The sequence below is a fragment of the Centruroides vittatus genome, unplaced genomic scaffold, assembly GCF_030686945.1.
Source record: "Centruroides vittatus isolate TY-2023 unplaced genomic scaffold, ASM3068694v2 contig_3068, whole genome shotgun sequence".
NCBI lineage: Eukaryota > Metazoa > Arthropoda > Arachnida > Scorpiones > Buthidae > Centruroides > Centruroides vittatus.
In genome coordinates this window covers 397,855-417,828 of record NW_027121971.1, presented here as the reverse complement: position 1 = coordinate 417,828, position 19,974 = coordinate 397,855, and the positions used below count along the sequence as shown (strand labels likewise).

At 31.6% G+C, this 19,974-nt stretch overlaps 3 protein-coding genes across 10 annotated transcripts in view; 2 read left to right on the top strand and 1 right to left on the bottom strand.

Moving 5' to 3' along the window:
• The window catches only part of LOC136972965 (PHD finger protein 12), a 152,363-nt gene that overhangs the window by 28,049 nt on the left and 104,340 nt on the right, over window positions 1-19,974 (top strand). The gene's annotated exons all lie outside the window — the stretch shown is intronic.
• Window positions 1-19,974, top strand: part of LOC136972971 (vascular endothelial growth factor A-like) — a 40,500-nt gene that overhangs the window by 5,218 nt on the left and 15,308 nt on the right. Inside the window, exon 1 of one of the 5 annotated variants that reach the window (XM_067267642.1) lies at window positions 17,319-17,384. The exons of the other annotated variants lie outside the window; for them this stretch is intronic. The gene's annotated coding sequence lies outside the window, so the exon portion shown is untranslated. Of the gene's footprint in view, window positions 1-17,318; window positions 17,385-19,974 lie in introns of those variants that run through there. 5 annotated transcript variants of the gene reach the window in all.
• On the bottom strand, window positions 814-18,009 carry LOC136972968 (dystrobrevin beta-like). Of its 4 annotated transcripts, XM_067267634.1 has the most exons (18): window positions 17,885-18,009; window positions 16,859-16,959; window positions 9,218-9,320; window positions 9,023-9,103; window positions 8,569-8,782; window positions 8,401-8,486; window positions 7,285-7,436; window positions 7,090-7,198; window positions 6,838-7,004; window positions 6,638-6,765; window positions 6,457-6,561; window positions 2,521-2,611; window positions 2,358-2,440; window positions 2,081-2,279; window positions 1,736-2,009; window positions 1,600-1,653; window positions 1,336-1,535; window positions 814-1,127 (listed from the first exon to the last, which is right to left on the bottom strand). In XM_067267634.1, the coding sequence occupies exons 3-18, from the start codon at window positions 9,300-9,302 to the stop codon at window positions 996-998; spliced, it is 2,160 nt and encodes a 719-aa protein (XP_067123735.1). In that variant the 5' UTR covers window positions 9,303-9,320; window positions 16,859-16,959; window positions 17,885-18,009; the 3' UTR covers window positions 814-995. The 4 variants fall into 4 exon arrangements, with proteins under 4 accessions (XP_067123735.1, XP_067123738.1, XP_067123737.1 ...); XM_067267637.1 differs by lacking the exons at window positions 16,859-16,959; window positions 17,885-18,009 and having other exon boundaries at window positions 8,569-8,819; window positions 9,174-9,313; XM_067267636.1 differs by lacking the exons at window positions 16,859-16,959; window positions 17,885-18,009 and having other exon boundaries at window positions 8,569-8,819; window positions 9,218-9,280.

Sequence of the window (19,974 nt, the reverse complement as noted above, 5' to 3'; positions counted from 1 at the left end):
GATCTTCGCTATTCTTGGTTAACTGACTTTTGGACCACCCTGTGTGGTAATTGCATTGATTTGTACGAAATAGTATTCATATATTCTAAAATCTATATTGGACTATATCAAACAATGCACATTTCGATAAACCTGGAGAAATTTTGATGATTATCCATGGAATTTTATCATTTATTGTGGAAATTTATCTACAAAAATAAAAAAAAGTTTTATTTAAAAAAAAAATCAAACGGATTTTTCATAATAATTTATAAATAAATTTACCTCTTTTTTTAAATAAGAAGAAAGTTTTTTCAGAATTTCAATGCTGTATTTCGATGGATAAATGAATTTAAAAGTTTATTTTATCAAACTTATGTGCGTTCATAAAATAAATTTAGATTTTTATCTGAAACACGTAATGTGATGAAGTTACTGTTCTCGAGATAAAGCGAGGGTTCCATTAGAAAGTATCTTTAAGTATGTTCTGATATCTTACGTGACTAGGACATTTAGTGTGTGTGTTATCAAAGAATGTGTGGGTTTAGTTCCCACCCGAGGCGACCAAAACGCATTTTTCTGTCTGGGTCTCGATCTCGGTTGCTGTCTTTTTTTTTTTCTTTTATGTATTGCTACTCGTTAGAACGTCTTGTATTTTTAGTGTCATTTATGTACTAAATCCATTATAATTTCCAGATTTAACAAGCAAAACTGTCCTGTATGTTTTACCACTTATTTTGTTGTTTTAGCAATGATTTTTTTTAGGTCTGTTATAAGTAAAATTAGATTAACTTAACAGTAAACACAATTATAAATTCACTTACCCACCGCAGATACTGATTTTAAGATTTATTTAATACTTAAGAAATTCAAAGTTTTACAATTTTTTTTTTCTTCTTAAACAACAGAAAACTGCAACAATGCAACATGTACCAATCGAAGCGAAAACATGTTCGAAAAATTTTAAAATCAACTGCATATAATGATTGCATACGTTAGGAAATCCAACCTGGCTTTTATCGATTTACCCAACGTTTCATGTTATCTTCCCAGTCTGCGTTTGCTCCTTCATCATCGTCATCATCTGTTCGAACATAACTCTCGTCGTCGGTGGTAAATGAGGTGTGATGATAAGACAAATCTAAATCCTGTAATCAACGATTAAAAACAGCAGAAGGTAATTCAGTAATAATAAAGTAATTTTAATGATTTTTCTGTCTTCGAAACAACGAAATCTTCTGAAGCGAACGAAAAAGGGAACAAACAGAAAAAAATAATAATTAAAATAAATAATAAGTGGAGGAACTAAAAGAAATAAAAATAGGGCATTGTGTTTCTTTGCTATAACATACTCACCCCAATTTCTCCATCGTAAAGTTCTTGAGTTTCTGTATCATCGATTCCACCTATGGCCCCAGGTGAGGTATTTGTAACGTTCCTAGCGCAGATCTCTTCAAGGAATCTATTCTCATCAGAACGGTGGCATTTTTCTTGCCATAATGTGCTCCCAATCTCTAAACTATCCCCAGGACTTTCGGTGTCTTCCGTTTCGAAATCTGTAACACCGAATGTATTATTTTTCCTGCTTCCAGAAACGATTCAATTAGCTGTCTTGCTTACCTCTGCTACTGCTCAGTAGTTTATGATCCTGTAATCTCTCCTCATCCTCCGATCCTGTTTGTAACAGTGGATTTGAAATCAATAAATTTCGAGTCAGGCTACTGGGAATATTTTTAAAATATTTAAAAATTCCTACCGGAATTCAGTTCTCTGACTAATGAAGACATGGCGTTTGTAACCGAATCTGCTGCGATTAATAAATCATTCTGTAGGCTCCGTGTGCTGGCGGAAGAAGTAAATGGGAGATGCTTGGCTCCTACTCCTGAAAAACTTTCAAAAGTTGGGATGCCACTTCCCGGAGTGGTCGGCGCGCTTCGTGACGAAGACAGTGGATAGGGTGTAGTAAAAAGAAGCGATCTGTTAGTTCCTGAGTGAGAGCTACTCGGTGTCGTAGGTAACCCTTGATGATTCTAATAAATATTTTAAGAATTAATTAATGGTAGCAAACCATGCGTGTATAATGGTTAAACTATTAAATTACTTTTAACAGCTTCATCAGTGCTTCGAGTTGAATCATTAATTCTCGTCTACTTTCTTGTAAATCACATAGATGAGTCTCTAATTCGTTTTTTCTTTGTCGAAGTATATGCAACTCGCTGATCAATGTCGAACTTTTATTTGTCGGTACCAAGGCACCCATTTGTTGTTGTCGAAGACACATAATCTTTCTCATTATATCCCTAAATAGTAGGTGATAAAATTATAAATAAATTGTTGCTGTAAACGGGAATTTCGGATATATAAAAATTGGATTATACCTGTTCTCATTTTCGAGCTGAAGTATCAGTTCTTGCTGCTTGTTAGTGTCTTGAGATAAGCTAATTTCAGATGGACTTCTTAACTGTAATATATAAACAAGAGGATTTGTTTTCTTTATAGTCTAAAAATTACGATAAGAACATTAAAAATCTTAATTCTTACTGAAGATGAATCTGCTAGATGTGCAGCGTATCGAGCTATAAGATTATGTTCTTCTTCTTGATACGCTTCCACGGACGAAGCATACTGTGGACTGAAATTTAATAATAATTTTTAGCTTCTAAAGGTTCCAGAAAGCAATAAAAGAAGGAAATTTTTAAGTAAATAATATTAATATTGTTGAAGTCTTCATTTTTTAAAAAAAATTAAGAGTAAAACCTGTCTAAAACGGAAAAACTCGACTCCGGTTCTCACAGGTTTTACTACATAACATTTGTTTTTTACAACGAATTCCGGAAAGATTATTATTATTATTATTATTATTATTATTATTATTATTATAGGTCATTTTCGTTAATAACCTTTTGAAAAACTGTTATGAAATTTAGCAAAATTTATTTATTTATCATTTGTTCTGTTTGAGTTTATTTAAATAAGATTTTATAATGAATTCAAGTCCTACGATTATTTACATTTTCCATATTTTACATTTAAATCAGCTTTTAATTTTGGAAAGTGTTGACTTATTTGTCTTTCTGTATTAAATTCATATATATATTTTTAGCAAAAATGAAGTATCGAGTAAACTCAATTTGTAGACCATTTCCATAAAGAAATCTACGTGTAAATATCTGTCGTCTATGTAATTAGCGATTAAGAGCCTGTTGGGATTTGCCTACTTTTATCTTAAAACTGATCATTAAGTTACTTCTGTATTAATAAACGAGATATGAATTGCTTTAATTAAGATTGTTTAGTGTACGAAAACCAATTAGTTAAACAGTTATTTATAATAGTTTAAAATTAGATTTGACTACATGTTTTAACGTATTTACACAGGCTTTTTGCTCCAAAAATTTAACATTTAATGTAATAACTCCTGTGCCTTTTCTCGAAAATTTCTGAAATTTTGCGAGGAGGTTTGGATATTCCGGGCATTGAGGCTGTTAAATTTTGGTGGTTAAAGGTCGAGGGGGTGGGGAGATAGACTTGCATTACGTATCGTATCTCGAGTGGGGTCGGACTTTAAGAGAGCCATACAATTTTAACTCATGCCGGGAAAGTTACGCAACTTGTTTCTAGATTTTTACTTGTTTTCTTACAAAAATTAAACTAGAAGGAATTATTAACTTTTTAGTTATAAATTCATCTGTCCATGAAACTTTTACTCAATTTGAATTACAACTTGAAAATTTGACAATGATTAAAAAAGGTCAGACATTTCCTAACATATTCTAAATGAAATAGATCCGTGAAGGAAGAAAAATATTTTAAGATCAATGAAGAATCCGGTAGTAATAAAGCATAAAGGACGTTTTGGCCTCTTAACCGGCATTTCTACCAATGAAATTGGATTAGGATTGATCAATGGAAGCAAAAATGTTCTTCAATCATTTTGGAACACGAGGCCCAATCAATTTTGCCTGAGAAAAACATGTAATTTTAAATTAACATTGATTTTACTCATCGGAAAATCAATTCCCTTTTCTCCAATTCCTATTTGATTTTGTACAGAAACGCTATCGTAGATGTAAATAGTATTAAATTGGTTCCTACTTTGTGGCAAGTCTTGAATACAAAGTATAAACCTCATAGAATTCCTTCATAATTTTAATATAGCGTGTAAACAAATTATGGTTAATGTTAGCTGTGGTTCCAAGATGGCGGCTCGTCTCTGATTCCAGCAAATAGAAGAAGGGAAACAGCGGGGACGCACGTTCTAACCTAACCTATTCTAATAAATTTCTAATAATTTTGTTGGTAATAATTATGGTAATTTATTAGAATAGGTTAGGTTAGAACGTGCGTCCCCACTGTTTCCTTGCGGGAATCAGACGAGCCGCCATCTTGGAACCATAGGTAACCTTAACCATACCTGAAAGAGATAGCATCCACGCAAGATAGACGTAGCCGCCATTTTATACTACAAAAAAAAAAAAAATATTTCTCAAATGCAAAATTCTTTTGCTTTTTAATTCTATCTTTTTGATTTGTTATGAGAATTGTTTTTTTAAATCGAGAAAAAACTGAAAGCAATTACACAAAATAATTAAATTTTAATTAGCTGTTTGTATTGATTTATCTGAATTTGCTGTAAACATAACTACTAGAAAACGACGCATGCATTGTTATAAATTGATAAAATTTTGTTTTATCGTATTAAATGAAATAGTTTTATATAATTCCATAAATCGATCTGTCAGTTTAGTATATATGATCTGAAAAGAATCTTTTATTTATGTCAATAAGAACAAGTGGATATCATTTTTGTTTCTTGTGGCATTACAGAACAATTTTAAAAGTTTCTTTTTGATGATTCAACAGAGCTTAATTGTATAATAATTTCAAAAGCACAGCAATTGTTCTTTTCAAATTATTCTTTTGATTAAAGTTTTGCAATACTTTATCTGACGTATTAAAAGTACATTCTATCATAAAAGAGTATAAATTAAACGAGCAATTACTTTATTGTTACATCGTCACAATGCCAGGCTGCAATTTTTAATCGTATTTCATATTGCGTGACTTCTGACCTATTCCGGAAGTTCGTATATAGTTAATCGAGTCGCTTGTCTGTCTGTTGTCTAGCTGTTAAGTAGTATTAAGATTCGCGCTCGTTCAGTTTTATTAGTATTAAGTAGATATAAGTCTTCCTACTAACAGCCACTTGGCACTAACTTCTACACTTAGCTATTCGTGGCAGCACTCGATTACACTCGGGCTTTCTTTGAGATCCTTCGGGGCCTTTCAGCACGCTATCATCAAACATAAAGGATACTGTAGCCGTATGTACGCCATTCAGACGGATCCTACCTTTCTCTACTGTTTATCTCCTCTCCTTCCCCCCTTTCCCTCTTTTCTGCCGGCTAAACACCTGGTATACGATCGATGTCTTTCTTGTATGTATGTATGTTAGTTAATTGGGGTGTTCTTTTCCTGAGCTTTCTATATCTGGTCTCGATTTTCATCTAACTGCGTTCTCGAGATTAAAGAAGGACAGACGGGCGGACGATAGTGGGAATCAATAAGTCTGCAATTTGAAATTTTGTAGCTCAATAATTTTATAACTTCGCTTTATTAGAAATTTTGCTTGCCTTGTATAGAAAAATCTACAAGTTCTGTTTTTATATACGAAATAACCTGTTGAATATATGTTAAAGAATAGAAAAACATATTTATAAAGACAAAAAATTTGTATTTAATGTCGGTAATAGTCATCAAAAGCGTCGTCTTAAGTAACACGTAAACTCTAAACACAAGTAGCTGACAGTCGAATAACTATATTATCACTACTCTGTTCATATCTCACCTTTTCAAACGTACACGATTTAAAAGAAATAGTTTAAATTGCGCTCTAGACTTTTAAATCGATATTCTCTTAGACCTCGTTAATAATGTCGACTCGAGATAGGAATAAATATGGAAAGCATTAAGCTGTGTTAGATTGAAAATGCTATTAATTGCATTGAATCATCATTACGTTAATTAACATGGTCGATTTTTTCCCTGTTTCTCACGAACTCGCGCCATGCGATATGACTTTCGATAAAATCCGCCCCTAAATATTAGACTTACAGGGTGGTCCATGTTTTGTTTTCTGCGTATCCAGGACACAAGATTGCTCAAAACTCATTTGACAGTTAGTCCTGTCTAAATGTTTTCGAATTGTTAATAATTATAATTTAAATAGTTTTTTCCTTATCGTTAAGTATGTTTAATGTGTTTTTCTTGTGAAAATGTATGCGATAAAAGAAATTTTAATGCTTTGAATCTCAATGAACTTATCAATTCTGATGAAACGATAAGAAAAATCGTTATAGAGAGAGAGAGATTTTCTAGCTCTTATTGGAGTAAATTCTAAGAAACTATTTTAATGAATGAATATAATCAGTTTGCAAATCAGAAAAAAAGCTATATTTTAAAAGGTAATTTACAAACCTTTTGGCTACAGCATGACTCGAATGACTTTCCACGGGATATTTTTCGACAGAACGACATGGCACTTCCGAAAATCCATTTTGAAACGTGGCAGGAGATGCTGGTCTTTATGATTTATGTTATTCGGAATTATTACACTCTAGAACTTTAAAAATGGTTATAAAAAAAAAATAGCACTTACACGATATGAGATAAATTAAGAGGTCTCTCCGGTTTTTCCGGAAAACGAGGGAAAACGCTTGCTGGTTTCTCCGGAACACATTGAAATGATTTTCTTAATGAATGGCCGAGTTGTTTACTGGGCGATTTCTGTAACATCGAACAGTATTTTTAAAAATATACTTCGAAGGAGAGCGAGTTTATGCGCAAAGAATCGCTTACGTATGTTGTATATTCCTTCATTTCGTGTTGATTTGAATGATTTCCCGAAATCCTTCCTCTCCAGAAACAATCCTGACATAACTGATAATTATAACACTGCTGGCATTTATATCTGAAACCTCTGAAAGATTCTCTGTTGCAACCATCGCACTGAACAGGATGAAAAACTATGAACGAAAATTAGATGTTAAATTAGTGAGATATATTATTTAAACTGTTTGTATTTAATAATGTAATCGGCCATCGTCTTACCATTTTCCACGTTAGACAAACGATGCAGAAGAGGAAGCCATACAAGACAGGAAGGACCGGGATCGGAAATGATTGTGTCCAGAAAATCATTAACTGTTATTTTAGATCTCTGGGAAAAAAATAATAAATTCAGATTTGATTAATTGATTTTATAAGTTTTTAAATAATAAAACTCTCTTGAAAGTAAACAATTACGTGATCAAAAATTCTACTAGCTAAACTCTCTTTAAACGAAAATGTCGGCGATTCATAAACAGCACATGGAAGAACCAATGCTTCTTTTAAAAAGTCGGCAAAACGAGTATGAATTAATAATCCATTTGGTTCGGATATAAGCGAGAATATATCTGTAATAATAAAAAGTTTGGTTAATGTAACCCTTGGTGCCAAGATGGCGGGCTCGTCTCTGATTCCAGCAAGGAAACAGTGGGACGCAGGTTCTAACCTAACCTAACCTATTCTAATAATTATGGTAATTTATTAGAATAGGTTAGGTTAGAACCTGCGTCCCACTGTTTCCTTGCTGGAATCAGAGACGAGCCGCCATCTTGGCACCAAGGGTTACATTAACCAAAAGTTTAGATTATATAATTTTAAAAATATTTACATAAAGATAAAAAGAATTTCCGTCCTAAGATCTGCTCTGCATCATTGCAGAAAAGCCTCAGTGTCGCTGCCCTTCAGCTTCTATGCTGTACTTAAATGCCAAGAAATGAAAGCGAACCTTGCGGTTTTTGCAGAAGGGTAAGGTTTGAAGGTAAGAAGTCAAAGGGCAGCAAGATTGATGCTATTTAGCAGTGCTGAAGAGCAGCTTCTTAAGAGGGGATAACTAGTCTGAACTTGAAATTCAGCTCTACGAGGGTTTAAAGGGCGATGTTTTTTGGAATTCCCCAGGCATCTCGAACACTTCCCACTTCCTCACCGAAGACTGTGTTTTGAATGCGCCAAAAATTGTTTTTAATACAGTACCCAATAATAATTATTGTAATATTCTCATTTTTAAGAAAAATAATCTCCAATAATAATAGCTAATTTTAGGATTTTTATTAAAATATCATCTATTTACAGCTTTTCGTATGTAGAAATTTACACTTTAAACACGAATAAGTTGGTTATATTGGAGTTTTTCAACTTTATTGTTACTAAAAATGCAATTAACACTCATTGAGGATATCATTTAACATATTAAATAGTTCTCCAATGGATTGTCATAATTCTAGAATCTAGATTTCCATGAAAATAAATTACGTCTCGCCGTTTAACTTAAAAGCAAATTCATCTTTAACGTCATTTACGTCAAAATCGACTTACATCTCAATTTATCCATAAGCTTCCCTGCACACATTGTGGCTAGCGCAACTTTAAGCGAAAATGCAGAAATTTTGCTTCTGTCTTCTCTATTTGAAATTAAAAAAAAAAAAGTATTTAATTCAATGCCATAACTGTTACTAATACAGAAACTTAAGACCTATAGCTTACTTATCGTATAGTGCCAAAAGCCAGTTGAGTACTTTCGCTGTACACAGATTGATGTCGAGCTGTTGAGCAGATGGCAGTCTTTTATTCAATTGGTAAAAAATGGACGACAGGAGGGTTTCCAGATGTGAAACGTCTATTTCGGTCCTGAGTTCCATATTGTTTAGACCATTTTCCCGGAAAGCCTCGATGATATTCCAGATATTGATCAGGTACACTGGGGCCCAGATAAAAGCAGCAGTTGTGGATGTAGTCTGCATAATGTAAGACATAATACTAGCAGTGCACGATCAAATATACACAGGCCATTTGAGGCTTGCCCTTTATGAACTTTTATATATTTTTTCTTAAATCGTTATATTTATTATATTTTTTTTTTCTTAAATATAATTTTTGTTTTTTTTTTTTTCGTTATATGTTCCCGCTTAAGATTATCGATTAGTCATTTAATACTTACAGTGAAGTTTCTTTTGTATAAATCTCAATTTGCAAGCTGTGCGGTAAGAAGCAAATCTAATGACATCAAAATTTTGAGTACCTAAAAAAAGTACAGCAGAGAAAACATTAAAAACGGGGGGATGCACACATAGGAAAATGCAATAAAATACCATCAAGGCACGTTCTCAGAGGCTAATATTATGTCTTAACTCACTCATCTCCGATAACAAATGACGATAATCTATTCGAGTGCCGGAACTAGAAGAAGTGGCGTATTCGCAATATCTACCGGAATCCATTTTTTATATAAAAAAAATCTATCAACGAAGAGAAAATTCAGAAATTATTATTATGCATTAATTTTTTTTTATATATATATTAATTAAAACTATTTAACTTGGTGATAAACTACAGCAGTACTTTTTAATATTTCTTCTTACCTAAATTAAAAAAGAAAAAAATTATCAATTAAAATAAAAGCTTCGTCGTAAATAAATGAATTAAAAAAAAACTTAATAAATTCCTTCTTAAAATATCGATATAATAATTATACAGGGTGGTCCAAACGTCAGTTAACAATTGTAAAAGCTGGCTTCTCTCTCAATCACCCTTACAGCAATTTTGTAAAGGGAAGAACACGTTTGGATTAGAGTTCGAGAACACACGGCCAACTTTTATATTAGCGTATCTCATTTATTATAAATAATTTTCGTTACTTCTCTGTGCAAAAAAATAAGCGAAATATTAACACATTTATTTTCAAAATTAAAAAGGAGGAGAAGTAATATTCTATTTAAGTATTTATTTTATTTCTCCGCGACATTAAAATCTTTCCCATTAGTCTATTCAATTTATAATGATTAAATTTTTCAATACACCGTTCAGGTTCTGTGTTCAGATTCGTATTTAAAATTGTACGTTTAACTGACTTTGGGCCACTTATATTAACTTATGAATACTTTTTAAAATATATATAAACTTTTCCTCTAATTTAAATTATTTAAAATTTATTCATAAAATGCGATACTTCTATATCAATTTAATCTACGAAATTCCTTTAAAATCACCCCCGACTTAAATAAACGAAAATAAAATCATATTTTAGATATTCTAGGATAATTTTAAACTACGGAAAACCTTTATGGAACGTTTCCCGATTGTTTTCTATAAAGCATTCAGCGAGTTCCAAATAATCCAGAAGATAAGCGGATCATTTCTGAATCGCTCCGTGTTTGAATAGTGAAAATTTAATTTCTCATGCACAGCAGCTGCATTTTCAATATAGACCCGCAGGCACAATACAATATGTATTTTTCAGTGTTTGGATCAATATTATAACTCCGACAAAAGGGAAAAGGCGAGAGAAGTTTTCCAGAAACCGCCGCTATCTGCTCTTCCAATTTTATCTTCTCCCATCATCTTGTTTTGTTTCTCTCTCTTTATTTTTAAACTAACACGTATTTAAATTCGAATAAAACCTTTTTTTTAATAACTTTTTTCTCTCTCTCTGCAATAAATTTAATTTTATACAAAAATTTGATTAAATTCCTATCGAAAAATATGGACTTGTTTTATGGATTTACAGGAAAACACTTTTCAAAAAATGTTTTTAGTAATGTTTTGTTTACTATTCTTTCTCTCGTAAATTTTTGATGATTCCCGTAAACAAGTGCGAGGTACCATTTTAAATAAAATAACCGCTTTGTATATATATAATTTATTCATATATTATTATATAATTGAATTCAAACGGAGTAATAATGCAATTATAAAAGCATTACAGTCAAAAATTTTCGGCGAGAAAATCTACATACGGTGAGCTTAATTGTTTAAAAACAAATTGAAATAAATCAACAACGAGTTGCTCGACTTTCCCGGCAACGTTTAAAATTTTGGTGGAGCCATCTGTTATCATATTTTATTAAACGTTTTAACTAATATGAAACAGCAGGGGAAAAAAAAAAAAAAAAAAAAAAAAAGCTTAATTTTGAGGATAGGGATGAGTTTTATTAAAAAATCGTAAATGCTAATGACGATTTTTCTCTCGTTATTAGCAAGTCCGATTCCCATTATCTCCCCATCCCCTCGACCTTTAACCACCAGAACTTAATAGCATCAAATCCTCCTAATCTCTGCAAAATTTCAGAAATTATATGCCATATTTGCAGTAAAAATAATTTTTAAATACAGCTTAAATACATTCACTTGCAATTTCGTGTTACAATTGTTAATTCGTAATTCCCACAAAGGAAAAAAAAACACACACACACAACATCGATCAGGTGTCTAAAACTCGCTGCCTTGATTAAAGCGAAGAATAAAAAAATTATTGTTATTATTATTATATTTTTCATACTTTTATGAATTCGACATTTACGATCCGTACAGATTTTTCCAAGTTTACTACTAAACGATCCGGAAAATCGTTTTGGCAGGCCATAAAATATTCTAAGTTTTATATAAACAAGCAATGTGCATTATTTGCTACAGTACTATTTTAAGAAGTGGATTACAAAGTACAATAATATAAATGCAAGGTGTTTTTTTTTGTATAAAATTAGCCCCTACCTAAACTTTTTTTTTCGCGCTTCCTCCCGTGCAGTGAAGATTTTTTAATATGTAAGCTTGTGCGAAGCTTCGTGCGTGACGTAATAGCATTTTAAATCGTGTAATCCTCCCCTGGAAATGTTTGAAATCTTCGCAATCTTACTTGCTTCTACACTCGGGGTCACGGGACAGGTCTCATAATCGATAATAACCGGTCTGAGTGTAACGCTCGAGCAAAAACCATTACATCCAATAACATTTTTAACAGCACAATACGACAATACTATTGTTAAGTTTCTTATAAACAAACTCTTCCACTTTCAACCTAATTAAATGAAAGTTATTTATCTTGGCTTCGTGATGTCACGTGTTCGTTCTTTTTATAGCGGGGGAAACCATGTTCTTTTTTCGTCTGCGCTTGTGTAAACACTGAATTCTAGAAACGTTTAGAAAATATCTTATAGAGAAAAAAGTTTTTTTTTCTTCCTATATATAATTTTTATATGGGAAAATTACCGTATGTTCGTTAACGGATGTGTTTGAGAAGTGGAATAAGACGGGGAAAATTAGTCTGAAATGCCTTTTACGATAAAATCATTTTTGCTTCTAAATAGTTTTCTGCTTGTGCTTGTTTTAAAAGGAAAATCTTTTAATTGTTTTCAGTTAAATGCAAACGGAAGAAAAACATTTATATGTCGGTAAATCATTACAAATGGAAGATTCTAACTGCGAGCGGGTTATAAATCACGCAATTTATTAATCAGCGATTAAAAAATTTAGCCAATTATTTAATCGATTTTGTAGTAAAAACATTTTAAACATTCGTTTTGATCTTCGGTACTCTCATTTTTTCTTAAATATAAAATGTTAAGCAAGTCCTGACTAAATCGAGCTGCATCTTAAGGTTTCACCATAGTTTAGGGCCTCTCACTTTTAAATTTATTAGTTTGAAGCAGCATGAAATAATAATAAAAGTAATATATATATACCCTATAATCAATCGAAAATGTTTAAAATAGTTTCTGCTTAAAATGGCAATTTAATTATAAACCGAAATTTGTTTATTATTTAACCCGGAGAGAGGGAATTCCTTGCGAATGTAATTGAATTGGCAGAAAGACAAACTGGGAACAAATTACACGAGCAAAGCAAATTATTGATTTAGTATTTCATTGATAGCTTTGACCTATTGTAGAGTACATATTAATTACAGACTTTGAATTAATTATAGACTGTGTGTCTTCTTATTCAGCGAAATGTCAGGTGCAGATGTAGAGATTAGAATACAAAACTCATTTTGGCGACAGTAGGACGTACCGTATACGTTTTATACTATTTATAGAAGTAAAACAACCGGTTGTACTTTGCACCTAGCTGCAAAAGTTAGTGGATTTTTTTAGGTTTCCGAAGCGACGATAATAAAAGGGAAGCGGCCTAAGCGACTACACAAACAAAACTCTACGTTAATACAATAAACTCGTGCATGTCAGGATTTTCTAAAATATCGATCGGCCAGTCAGGCATCCCGGAAACATCCATTAAACCCTGTCATAATAAATAAAATCCCAAAATTTCTGTGCTATCCTCTATGCTCGTCCGACTGGAAGAAGTGTAGCTTACTCGAATCGTTCCTCCTTTCAATCATCTGATTGCACTTACCCTACATTAAATTAATCGAGATGTAATGGTATGTTAACGATTATCTTGTGACTGCTTATTAGCTAACTGAAGTTTTAAATAGGGAGTTATTCAATCGGGTAATCTATCAACAATTGTAATTAATGAACTGTTTAGATCACGCTATTTAAGAGCTGCCCCGTATAGTTTGATACGTCAGCATGCTACACCCCAGTAAACTGGTGGTAAAATAATTATAGCAAGGAAACGGCGATTTTATATAAATGTATATCAGGCAGGAAGAGAATACACATTACAATTTCGAATTATTTTCAAAAAAAAAAAAGAAAAATCGATTTTATAGATTAGATTCACTCAACTATTTAGGCTTATTGTTTATTTAAGTGGCACACAACAGAGGCATTTCGAACGTGAATTAATAATAGAATCGTCGTTATTATTATTCATTATGGTAATCTGAACGAATAATACCCTTTTTCATAGGAAGAAAAATAAAGAAAAAAGCCTTGGTTTAAATTTAAAAGTATAATATAAGAGACGTAAATTATCTTTACGAATCACGTTTATACGGAAGAAAGAAAGAAAGAAAAAAATTAAAATACAAAGCACTACTTTCGTATAATTACCCGAAAAAACACTACATTTCCGTATCTTTTAAATGATCTGATGATCGATTAGCAATTAATTTAGTCTTATCTGCAATTTTAAACAGTTTTGTTCTCGATCGCGTGATCGGCTCAAGTGTACAACACGGTACATAAATGCGGTATTTATCTAAATGCTCTTGTAATTAATCAAGTGTTTTTTAAAATTCAGACCTTCGTTTACCGTTAGCAGGTCGCTGAATTATCGTGTAAATTCGTATAGCCTATCCGGTTTTCTTAACGTAACGGATGGTATCTGACTGGGTGATTTGGTAAGCGATCTTTACACGAAAACGTAACAAATTACAAGGAGTGGTTTCTATTCTAAATTACAATATTTATGACATTGTTTTTGTGTCTTATTATTGGCGAAAATTAAAATGCAAATGCCGAGATAAGACAAATCGAACTGGACTTCGCGACGTCTCGTTTTGATTTGGAAAGCGATGGAACGTCCTTCTTCCATCGTTCATCTTCAATATCTTTGTATTACACAATTGTTGAATTACACAAAGAGTAATCGAAAATATTTGAACTGATAGTGCATTTAATTATTATTTTCGGATGTGAATACGGTCCAAAAATCAGTCGTTCTAATCTAGACCTTTTATTTAATTACGAATCGATTTGTTTAAGTATATTTTTCCCAATACCGTTAGATATATATGCAGTAGTTTAAAATCACACATTTTATTTCAAATTTACGTTAATTTTAGAGATTATTTGCGTGTAGGAGTGAATTTACACGGTTTGGTGGAGGGATAAAGACCGAAACTAATCCAAATCTGACCCCTTAGATGTTACATTTTGTAAAATGCAGGTCTATTATTACTAGAATTTTTCTTTTAACTTTATTAAATGCCTAGTTGTAAAACAAATTCCGAATATTCTGGGCGATGATGTGAGTAAATATTCTCATAAATATTTAATATATATTATGCGAGTGTATAATCGATACGAGTAGAATCGGTTATTCATATTCTTTACGATAGACCTTCATACTGTCATCACATGGCGTGAGATGAGACCCCCAATAAACTTGGATATCCAATGTAAATAAATCTCTTACTATTGTAATTGTTTAACATTTATTAGACTAATTGATGTTCAATGGATAAATTCGAAACACGAATTATACAAAGTTTTTCAACTTCACAATTCGCGCTCTACCCGACTAGTCAATAATATACAGTAAAACTTGCTAAAACGGAACCTGCCAAAGCGGAAAAATATTCGGTAGCGTGCTATTCCGGTTTAAACAAGTTTTACTGTAGTATATTTTAAAATATCTATTATTCATGATTGCCTGTTTAATTACTATCGAGGAAAAATCATTTATAATATGAATCATTTTAAATAATCTTTCACAATCATTCGGCTTTTAATATGTAGATAGGCCTATGTAAATAGTTTAATGTTAAATACTATCATAACATGTATTTACTTTATATATATATATATAAATCATTAAATGAAAAGTCTGATGATATTGACGTTGATTCGTTAAACATTCATCACCAAGTATTTAAACTTTTTTTGGCTTCGATAGAAAAAAATGTTTAACCAAATCAACGTCTATATATACTTTAACGTATTTACATATGTTAAATACCGTTTAGAAGGCTTTAAATGCAAAACTCTTCTCATCTTTGTGTTTAGAAAAGCTCTAGAAAGGCAAAACGAGAGGCATCAAAATTTTATAAATTCTGGCTCATCTTAGGTAGACACACATAAGCGACTTCTGACTTCAACCCGTATAACTTAACGCCGTTGTAAAATCGAACTGTGTTGAACTAGAGAAATTTTTTTCGTGATAAAAACACATTATGCCGCCCGGTTGATATACACAAAGATGGTTGACTTTGATCGTAATATGTTTCTATCGTGGCAAAATCTCCAACTCTCGATTCAGTTCGATTTTTTCAGGGTGTTTTAAGCGGCTTTTGACTTACATATTGAGGTACTGTGTATATTATTAATAATATATAAACCGTAGATACCTGTGATAAAACAAATATTAAGGATACCTGAGGTGATTAAGAGAGAGAACCATATCTCATCATATTATATATTCAGCCTATAATTAACTCATAGGAAGTTCAGATCAAGACCATCCTAGACACAAGATTGGGGCCTCCCTCTACATAATTTTACATCATAACGCCAAATTGTAGTTATATAATTAATTAGTTTATTAAAGTATAGAATTCCAACGGTAAAATTGTTTTATTCTTCCAATTTCGGAGCCCCAATTTCCTCACGTGACTAGGTAAATAAGGGATTTCAAACTTAAACGCAGCAAAGGGCCAGTCAATTTTTTTAAAAAAACGCTCTAACAAAGGCCCTTTTGTTGCCAGGCCATTACGACTTACGCAAACAGAAGTTTGAATTTTTTTTTCTGTTTCATTGATTTTTAGAAAAGAAATCATCAAGGTGCGGGCCGGATACGAAGCCTTAAAGGGCCCGCATCCGGCCTGCGGGCCGACAGTTTTCCCATCCCTGTCCTAAATACATGACAACATATTGAGATAGATACGAATGATCTCAATATAATTCTTCATATGTTTAGGTAAATTTCAAAATTTTTAGAAAATTTATAATGATTTTTATGTGAATTTTTAACTGGAAATCTTAATCGATCGCATGCAGATAATCTCTCAAGCACAGTCTATCATGTGATTCGTATTTCCTAACGCCTCTTCTTTTCTAAATATAGACAACGTTCCATCAAATACATCGATAAAAATTGAATTTTAAATGTTGTTCTATTTCACATTATTAAAAAAAACGAAAAATTCATCCGTATAATCGGTAATTACGTAATTCATTTAGGCCTAATTTAAGCCTAATTATAACCTGGTCTGCATGTAATTAGGCTTAAATTAGGGTTCGGGTATACAACTTTTTTAATTTAAAAAAAAATCAAGTTTTATAAATTAATTTAGTTTTAAAATAGAAAATAAACTAAGATTTAATTAAATAATTAACTTAATCGATAATTTATTATAAAAAAAGACTAAATTTACCGAATTCCAATTTGCAATCCAAACGATCAAACTGAAAATGGCTGCCGAAACGTCGTCTGCTACGATTGTCACCAGGTAATTTTATAGTGTTGCCATCCAAACTAATTTTAATAATTTATTAATAACTCTAAGTGGAATTAAAATATTAATAGGAAAAAAATAATAATAATAAAATGTCGATTATAAAAGTACTTTTTTGAATTAATTTAAAACAAAAAATAATAATAAGAAGAAAAAAAATCAATCGAAATTACGGTAAATTATTCGACATTTTCACCGGAATTACTTTAAAGAATGAATCGATAAATTTAAATTTTAAGCAAAATGCGGAATTTAAAAATAAAAAATAAATAAATAGAAACGTAAAAAAACTTTTCTTTTTAAAAAACGTATGTTTTATTATTTTTTATTCGTGAATACGAAACAATTCTATTGAATGAAAAACCTTTTTGTTCGTATTGGTTGCTATGACAACGACTGACAAATTATCCGATTTAGATCGAACGACAAGTTTATCTCAAAACAGGTAAAAATATAAAACTATTAATATGCATCGAATTTAGAAACTTAAAAATAATATTTTCAAGCATTTAACCGCCAAAAAAAATAAAAATAAATTTTTTACTTCCACCTTTAAAAAAAACGAATTAAATTAACCGAGCGAAAAGTCACGTGATTAATTTAAATTTTAAACTGACCAATCATCAAATGATATTTATTATTTTAAATATTTGAATATTTTCAAATTTAAATTGTTGAAAATATATATTTGAATTTTTCGGAATACGATCGTTTCGCGTTTTTTTAACCAAGAAATGCCGAGAAAATTGTTTTTTTTTTTTTTTTAATGTAATTTAAGTTAAGAATTTTACAACAGATAGCTTTACGTTAAGTATCGATTTAAAATAAACAATGTTGAGTTATTTTTAAATTTTCCGCCACTTTTACGAATTTTATCGTTTTACAATACTTAGAAGAGTTTAAGGTAAATATCGTGTTTTTAAGTTATTTGTATATTTGCCTTACCTAATATCTATCGATCCATCGGCATCTACTGATCTTCAGCATCACAAAGCACCCGACTGCTGTTCGTCTCTTCCGTATCCGCCCTTTCTAAGATCATTAAAAGCCGAATCTTTCCGCCATCAGCGCACTCTGGCAACAGAAAATTGCGTTACAAAAAAATTAAATTTTCGTAAATATCATTTAAAAATTTTTTTCATTCGCGTAATAAATAATTTATTATATATAATTCTATATTGTTTTATTTGCATTATTTAATTCCAATTTTAATAAATTTTAGAGTAATAATAATGTTTTTCTAACTGGCAACAGTTACTTTCAACAGCATGTATTGTTCTTAAATGAAATTATACATAAAAAATATTTGATTTGTTTTTTTAAATAGCCTGTAAATTAACAAAATTTAAAATATAAATAAGATTATTGCATAAATTATTTTCATATAAGCTAAAATAATCGTTGGGATAAGTGAAGGATCCTCGATCCGATCAAGTCCCGAGCCGCTGAATTTCCTATAATTAACCTGTATTTAAACTGTATTTATCAATATCAAGGAATTTATATAGATACTGCTCAGGGAATCCGGGATCGAATCCGGCCGGTCGAAAACCGCAGACATTTTTCGGAAATTCTGTTCGGCTATGTCGAGTTTCGTCCCTCACCGTCCAGCCATTTCCATTGTGAATCTGGCCGAATCTACGATGGATGCGATAAAAGACCCTCCAAATGCTTACAGGGCGGAAAGAGTTTAAAATGAAAGGGAAAATCAGATAGACGGGATACCAATAGGAATTTTCTTACAGGAATAATTCTTATTTTACTCTTTGCTTTCTAGACACTAAGACTGCCTTTTTAGCTATTCCCATTATAAGTTCAGCAGGCCCACAATGACGAAAGCTAGTTGGTGTAAGTCGGTGTCCAGCATGATTGCGTGTCCCCATAGTAATAGGCCGATGCTTACCGTCTCGGATACAGCATTTGTGAGCGGCTCCTGCTCTATTTTATCTTACACGGGTCCTGTGTGCTTTAAATAATAGGTTCAAATTTGGCAATTTTTTTTTTTTTTTTTAGATTTAGATTTCATTTAATTTAATATGCATTAAAATTAGTTAAACTTGGTTTAGAGCGTTATTCTAGATCATCCAGGGTCACACACTATTTTTTAAGTTTATAGTGTAAAATCCTAAGCCAGGACTCGATTTACTTAAGCTGAACCGTGTGAGGCCCCATACCAATCCTTTATAATTTTAGAAGTCAATCATAAAAAGAAGAAAAGTAACATAAATATATTAATTTTAATAATACATGTTTTATTGTTAAAAAGTATTGCAACATATTATAAAATAAGGTACATTTTAAAAAGGGAAACACTAAAAAAAATTATTTTTTTTCTTTGAAAGGCACCTAGGAACTCGAGGCCCTAAGCTTAGAGTCGGATTTACTTACTAGCTAAACAGCCTACACATTAGGAGGCCCTTCGTTATGTTGTTTGGTGAAAGAAAGGCCTTTTGTAACTCATGGCGCCCCAAACTTTCGCGCCCTAGGCCAGGTCTTAGTGGGCCTAATGAGAGACTGTCCGCCACTGTCTATGACTCTAATTTTGGCAATTATTTTACATTTCAAGAGAAATCTTTGTCGGTACTTAAGTTAAAGTTTAGAAATTAAAACACAAAAATGATTTTAAAATGAGTACACAGAACGAATGCATGTATCTTGTAGACAAATGATTGTTGCTAAGTTGCAGTCGAGTACACAGATAATACAAATAAAACCTTTTTTATTAAATACACAAATGAGACGAAGCCATTAAAACTTTTATGTTTGTATTGCTTCTTGTGTAAACACTTTCATTACATTTTGATTTATTTTATCAAAGTATTAACGGCAACATCTGCACTTCTACTAACTTAAAATGGCCACAAGTGACTTGACACAATTGAAAATTTTCCATTTGGGGGTATACTTGTTTCATTTTGTTAACGGAGGGCATGAAATATGATCTTATTTACAGACTTAATGAATCTTTTTCTTTTTAAGTAATCCTTAATAACTAAAAGCACTTATTCAATTTTACTTTTTGTGGTGGTTTGTTT